Genomic DNA, 7,500 nt, shown 5'->3' with positions numbered 1-7,500 from the left:
CCGAAGGGAAACTCAAGTTGACGAAAACCAACGTACGTATTCTTCCTTCCTTTTCTTATCTTATCTCAAATACATGTAGATATATTTTTCTTCGTATTCATAACCCTCAGCTAAGTGGAATTCCTCCCCGACAGCCGCAACGGAAGAGGAAGTTCTGGAAGTTTTGCGCACCCTCCGAGAGCAGTCCTGGAGCATGGCCACTCGAAGGAAGCGCCGGACGGAGGCTCTGAGGACCCTGGTAAGACCTTTTTTCTCATATGAATGAAGATCTAATTAGAGAATGGTTTATTCAACATGTTTACAGGATTATGCTAATTGTCCAAAACGTGAAGGAAAACAGATTTGTACCTTTAGTTTCATTACTGACCTATGATTCAGTTTACAGATTAGTACAATATCTGGCGGGTCCAGAGGAAACCTCAGTATCTGTTTAGGTTCTTTTGGTGAAGAGTTACTTTGGCGGTAGCGCTAAGACCCTATTGCCTTGGCGGAGGTATGCGCTCTCTGTGTGCTTCTGGTTGTAGTTGTTTCCTTTTATCACAATTCCATGTGCACGCACATGGAATTGTGCTTGTAGTCGTGTTCATCTGTATATATATATATATATATATATATATATATATATATATATATATATATGCATATATATATATATATATGTATATATATATATATATATATATATATATATATATATATATATATATATATATATATGAACCTCCTGTTATATATATACACACATACACACAGTCACGGTCAAGACTCCTGTCAAACCAATTTCGAATTCCGTTTCGAACCCGCTTAAAACCAAACTTTTCGTATAGGGTGAGACAGAAGCTTCAATTCATGGCATGATTTGTACATGACTTGCGTGTGTGATTTTTGTTTGCGTGTGTATAATAAATAGTTATATGTATGTCTAAATATATATATATATATATAAATATATATATATATATATATATATATATATATATATATATATATATCAATTTACATCAATCTACAGAAATTCACAATTGTTGTCCATCCGCCAACACCTAATGTGCTTTGACCCATTTCAGGAACAAAAACACAAGAAGTGGTATTCGGCTCGACCAGTCACTTCCTTGGTCATGCAGGGAAGCAGCACCGTCAGCAACATCATGCAGACTTTAAGTGTAAGTGATGTTCTCTATATATAAATAAAGGGAGGCTTAGATATAGTTAACACACATACAGCATAACACACACACAGACATATCATATTAGCGTATATGCACATAAAAGAGTATCTTTTACTACAAATATGCTGACTTTTCGGTTACGTACCGTGCCATACATTCATACAGCTATGAAATAAATAATAGTCTTCTATATTTTCCGATATACAAACAAATAGATTATAAGATAGATGAATAGATATAAGGATAAACAGCAATCAGACACCTTTCCCCTGATTCCACATTGCCATCTTGCGAGGCAGCCGTGGGGAGGTATTCTGAAGAGGATCGAGGGGCGTCACGGGGCGAGCGTCGTTGCCGTCTTCAATTTCCTGCGCGACATGATTCAGCTGAACCTCCTGTTGCTCCTCCTGTTGATCGGCGGCGTCGTTATCCCGTCAAGCTACTTTGTCAGCGACGATGGCGGCTCCCAAGGATTCTCATGGAGCCTCAACGACACAAGGAATCTGTGCGTCGGGATACAGCTCGACTTTGACAACCAGGTGATTGATTTCGAACTAAGCTGTTGGAAATGGACCCTTTTAAAAGTCTGTCTTGTTGGGATATGTGAGAAGTATATGCTTATTTTACACCTTGAATGATATTTCAAGTGCTCTCTTTACAGACGTATGACTGTAACAAAAACTACACGGACATGATACAGCAGGAAGTAGACAGGAGCGCAAACGATATCATCGTCCTAGTGGGCGACTTTCTTCAAGGATCAGGATTCCTCGAGTGGACCTTCCTTTTCAGCGGCAGATACCCGGCTGCCATAGAAAGTGAGAGCTACCTCGTGAGCCTGGCCTATATCCTCACGATGCTCGTGGTCTACTTCATCTCCATCGTGTACGTGGTCTATTTCGTCGCCAAGTTCCTGCGTCAGTCCTCTGTCTCCCAGACGGACTACGGCATGACCTTCTCGAAGATCGTTTTCACCGGCTGGGACTTCACGGTGAGCGAGAAAGACGCCGCCGAAATCGAAAGAAATCTCGTGGTGTGCGAGGTAAAGACAGCCTTCGACGACGTCGACTACAGGAGTAAGCAAATGAGTCTCACGAGCAGAGATTTGTTCAAACTCTACCTAACCCGTTTCATTATCAATGTGGCAACCTTTTCTCTGATCATCGGCGGTTGGGTCGCAATATATTTCATGGTTATTGAGCAGAAAAATCATGTGACTGGCACCGACTTTGAAAAGTTTTTGTGGGAATATGCCCCGACTATTCTGGTGTCGGTTTTCAATTTTATCTATCCACTACTTTTTGACTTTGTGATCAAATTCGAACACTACTCCGGGAGACACGAACTTTTAATCACACTCAGTCGGTGCGTGTTAGTGAGGCTCACGTCCTTGGGCATCCTCGTAATTACTAGCCTAAGTGTCACATCCTCCGGGGACCGAAACTGCGAAAAGGACAACGAATACATCTGCTGGGAGACGCGCATGGGGCAGCAGATCTACTCCGTGCTGGTGCTCGACGCCATCATCCAGTTCGGCATGACCTTCGTCGTCAACGTGCTTCGGCGGGGACTCTGGAGGTTCGACAACAAGATCTGCAAGATGGTCGGGAGAATCGAGTTCTATGTGCCCGGACACGTTCTGGACGTCGTGTACGCGCAGACGCTCTGTTGGATTGGCATCATCTACGCGCCCCTGCTAGCTGGTGCTTCTCTGATCAACTTCTTCTACATGTTCCTCCTGAAGTTGTTCACCGTCACCGTGACCTGTTTCCCGGCAGAGAGAGTGTTCCGGGCCTCGCGCTCCTCGGCCATGTTCATGACTATCCTCTCTCTCGCCCTCCTCATGTGCGTCGTGTCCACCGGCTTGGCTCTCCTGCTCATCAAGCCGTCGCTGGCTTGCTCGCCCTTCAGAGGTCTCGACTACGCCTGGGAAGCCTTGACCTACTATGTCTGCCGTTTGGACAACTCGTCTGACAGCTGGATCAGGTGTGTTGATCAACCCTCAGGAGTATTAGACTTTGATTATCTTGAACTGAAAACTTTTGAATAGTTCATGTAAATTTTCTATTTTGTTATGAACGCAACCAATATTCAGGGGAAAACTATACAATAAATTATCAACACTTTATCCTTCAGGGTTGTGCTGTTCACGCTGGACGACATGGCTGCAGCAGTGGTTCTTCTAGTTGTAGTGGTTCTGCTGGCAACTTATTACATATCTCTCGTTAAAGCTCGAGGTTCTCTTATCAGAAGACTCGAGGACAAACTCAAGATTACAACCAAAGAGAAAAACTACCTCATGATGCAATACAATCGTTTATCCCCAAGTGGCACAAGTAATTAGTCAAAGTATCAAGGCTGTGTTTAAGAATCTTCTATCTTTAAGATGGAGTTGACAAGCGAATCAACGTGCAAATCATAGTGTTAAGGATCCCGTGAGGCGAGGTGTGTACGATTATATTGAACAATGTACAGTACAAAGTTTAATTTGTTGCATACCTGACAGAGTTGTGTTAGCCATCCTCCCCACATGGATTCTATTTGACTTTTACAGTTTGTGTTAATTAAATATCACTGTGATAATAACTATCGAACAAATCGGTCATCTTCCCTAGGGCTTCACGTAAAAGATTTCAACAATCAAAACAAATTTTCAGGTTTCTTGAAAAAAATGTGATGCAAATCCAATGCAACGGGGTAATAAGAAGGAACAAACCATCATTGAAGCCGCTGTGAAGAATTCTTCCAATCACTCTCAGCAAAGATTAGCAGAAGTGAACTCTTTGACACCCGTAAAAAAAAACTATTTGTAATTCGTGCGTATGGGGGATTTAAGGGTAAAATTATAGAAATGAAGTCCCTAGTCGTGTTATTAACTGCTATTCTGTTAAACCTTATTTTAGAAATGATAATGACATTCAGCAATGTTTTATCCTTTTAAAAGCATTAAATATGCTTTTCATATGTATATTACATTACCAAATTTTGTTTCTTGATTTAAAAAAAGTGTTTTAACACCCTTCAGATCAATATTTTTCTCATTATCATTCTCGAAAGCATATACATAACAAAATGGCCTATGGTAAGTACTGCTTAAAACACTCTTTTAAGCTGTTGGAGGTGGCCAAAACTCTTCACTGATTATATATATTGATTTTTGTGCTTCAGATCTCTCAAACACTTCAGTCCTTTGAAGTATTCCTGGTCAAATGTTTATTATATATTATTGTCTTTATTGGAAAAGATGGTGCTCATGTTTGGTTAACTAACCGCTTGGAAGATGTTGCAGAACAATAATTCACTTCTTGCCAAAGAGTTTCAGTATTTCTGTATTAAATTATTCAGGGGTTTCATGGAATCGTACGGCTTACCTGCCATTTTTTTGTAGTTCGTTTATCATAGTAACGCCGTTTTTCTTTGCACTTCTGGTGGTGTATGTATTGCAAGCATGACATTTGTGACTGCATACCATCATTCTTCATTGCGTGTTATTAGTGGAGTTCTCTATTTAATTGACTTTTTATACTATTTACCTATTCGGTGTGCTTTCCAGCTGGTTCTATAATCAGAGATATCGTATGTCTCTTGTTTCGTAGTTGCTTTGATTCTTACGAACCTGTTTGATCTGATGCTTCTGCGCCGTGTTAGGTAATACTATAGCTTTTATTGATACTTCTTTCGACATTTTTTTGCTTTTATCACCACCTCATGGATTATTATCAGCAAATCTGAAGCAAATAAAAAAATATGCATTTCTTAAACAAAGGAACCAAAGGTTTATCAAGAATTAGGGCTTTCCAATGAGATGTGTAAGACTATATAATAGGCTCTACTGCCAAAGCCCATAGTTATCTATACGAAAACCAAAGGACTGATAGGCTGGTATCACATGTTATTTCCAAGGTGTTATTTTGAAACCGATTAAATCAATATTCATTGCATTTCATTCAAAGGTTTATAGATGCGGACTATTTATAATATTTCTAAGGCCAATCCATGTTTTATATTTTCTCTTCACATGTTTACTACTGATCTATATCTATATCTATATCTATCTATATCTTGCTAAATGATGTAATATTTAAACAATATATTATAATCCTTAAATATAAATATTATAATGCTTAAAAAATACATAAAAATATCAGTTATTGTTGCCTTGTTTAATTCAACCATTATTTCGTTCACTAATTTGACATGAGATCAATTGGGAATGACACCACGGATGTGAATTGTCAAAGTGTATCATAAAAACACGTGAATCATCTGATGAATGACGTGCAAGGATTATTTTAAATCACAAAACCATTTGCTCACAACCGTGAGAGACTCCATTCAAACAATACAATAATCATGCTTTTGCAATCAATTAAGAATAAAAAATGATATACTTTAAGGTATTGCTAATAATACAAAGAACTCACATTAAGCATTTATTGAAAACTTGATAAGTGACCACAATATTCGGAGCTACCAAGTCTTGAATTAAACCCGGAGGACTGGGAACAGGCCTTTGAGATACTAACACAGGGCAGGCCTCTTCCCTGTCACTTGGTCCAGCCTAAGTCAAGACCAACTCAAAAGAATGAAAGATAATAACAACTGATGGCCAGAGAGTATCTAGGAATAGGTGCTAAGGCATTATCATATTTTTTTTCATCCACTTATGACCATGAGGGTAACAAGTATGACGAAAGCTGCGATTTTGACCTTTATGCTAGGTAACTATACAGTTTACTTTCCTATTTAAGCCATATTTAGACCCCATCCCAGGCTCGCAGTAATCAATCTCGCCACAAGTTGTTTACAAATGAGATATATTTTGTGGGTGTGTTACACGAATCTTATGTGGAAATATTATAGCTATCTTACATTCAACATGCCCATAACTGGATGTTTCATAAGCCACAATAGTAACACTCTACCAATCTAAGAGCCGAAATAGTAAAATGATTACATAGCTGCTATTGAAACCTCCTATGTCTCGTCCCGTGGCTACAGGTTTAGTTATAATACATGACATGTCTTCGGCAATAAGTATTCTTAACAATATTAATCAGTGTCATACTAGGATGAAACACGCCACGTCACAGGGAGAACGGCACTTAACCTAAAAACACCTTGACAGCTCAAATAGGGTGTGTGCACCTTTACAAATGTGTGATCATTCGTGGACATCTTTCAAAAATGGCTTTCAATGAAATTATATGATGTAACTCATAAATGAATAAAGGACATTTTAGCTGACAACACTACTTGATCATGTTATTACAATAAAAGGTCACAAACATTAAAATTTCTCACTCATAACATTAAAAAATCTTTAATTTCTCTCGAGCGTTATCGGTCCTGACTAGATCCTCTGACAACCGACATGTCATAAACTACAGTTGAACCACTGACCTTTTCTTCAAAAATTCCCTATTGGTACTAGAGGATAGTGTTCTCCAGATATCAGAAACAAAATGTAAGTTAGGTGGACTATATGTGTAGGGTAAAGCCATCTATTACAACTGGGACTGAAGAGCGGATCAATGGACATGTATGTGAGGATAACTTAAGGCCTCACAATAAAATCCTTATTATGGATATGTTGGAGGACCCGGAAAGACAATACAGGTCGTGGCGTTGACAGTGGAGTAGTGTTGGTGGTGGAGTGATGGCAGTTTTAAGGGTAGGCAGGAAGGCAGATGGCGCATAAGGAGGACTGAGAGGAATTCACACTCGTTAAGTCGCCTCCTTCTCAAAGCCCTCCTTAATCAACTCTTGCGGATGTCTTCCTCTTCAGTATTCTTCATAGACGTCTTCCTTCACTTCCCCGTCTTCGACTTCCGTCCTCCTGATGATCCTGTGAAGAAAGAGAACAGCGTTAAAATAGCCGAACCTTTTCCAGCAACTTGGGTTTCGATGCACCACTCAATATATCCCGTGTACAAGGCTTGTGAACAAACTCCCAAATGCAACTGTTCTATACATGCTCTCTGTTTATGATCTAGATTTGTATTAAAAAAAAAACCTAGTAACTTTTAAAAGCCACTAAAATTTTGTATGGCTAAATTGCAAAAGCCCAGGAAAACTTTGCGTTTACTAGTGTTGTCTACATATGACTTTCTCTATACTGTATGTCTCCCGTGCTAAGCTGACTACAAGAAGTTGCATCTCATATTTTGTTTTCTTATTTTCAGGGATCCCCGTCAAATAATACGAACATTGGGGAGTTATTCACAGTTACAAATCAATGTTCTATTCTTATGAAATGGATATATTTTTCTCTCTTATAATATCCAGATAATTTACGAAACTCACTGCATGCGAGACAGATCATGCTTGT

The 7,500-nt window shown here is 39.1% G+C and overlaps 2 protein-coding genes across 51 annotated transcripts in view; one reads left to right on the top strand and one right to left on the bottom strand.

Moving 5' to 3' along the window:
- LOC113830061 (transmembrane channel-like protein 7) overlaps nt 1–5,322 on the top strand; it is a 14,141-nt gene extending 8,819 nt beyond the window's left edge. The window contains exons 3-8 of the mRNA XM_070134850.1: nt 1–32; nt 135–238; nt 1,068–1,163; nt 1,469–1,708; nt 1,831–3,155; nt 3,306–5,322. The exon at nt 1–32 is cut by the window's left edge and continues 40 nt beyond it. Of these exons, the coding sequence (XP_069990951.1) occupies nt 1–32; nt 135–238; nt 1,068–1,163; nt 1,469–1,708; nt 1,831–3,155; nt 3,306–3,513 (2,005 nt within the window). The 3' untranslated portion in view covers nt 3,514–5,322. The remainder of the gene's footprint in view (nt 33–134; nt 239–1,067; nt 1,164–1,468; nt 1,709–1,830; nt 3,156–3,305) is intronic.
- Nucleotides 5,323–5,589: 267 nt separating this feature from the next.
- LOC113811463 (ankyrin-2) overlaps nt 5,590–7,500 on the bottom strand; it is a gene marked incomplete in the record, with an annotated part of 172,420 nt that continues 170,509 nt past the window's right edge. For all 50 annotated transcript variants that reach the window (XM_070134798.1, XM_070134823.1, XM_070134840.1 and 47 more), the window contains 1 exon segment: nt 5,590–7,017. In XM_070134798.1, the coding sequence (XP_069990899.1) occupies nt 6,954–7,017 (64 nt within the window).

The sequence above is a fragment of the Penaeus vannamei genome, chromosome 20 (assembly GCF_042767895.1).
Source record: "Penaeus vannamei isolate JL-2024 chromosome 20, ASM4276789v1, whole genome shotgun sequence".
NCBI lineage: Eukaryota > Metazoa > Arthropoda > Malacostraca > Decapoda > Penaeidae > Penaeus > Penaeus vannamei.
The sequence above is the reverse complement of the archived record's forward strand: the minus strand, read 5'-3'. Positions and strand labels throughout refer to the sequence as shown.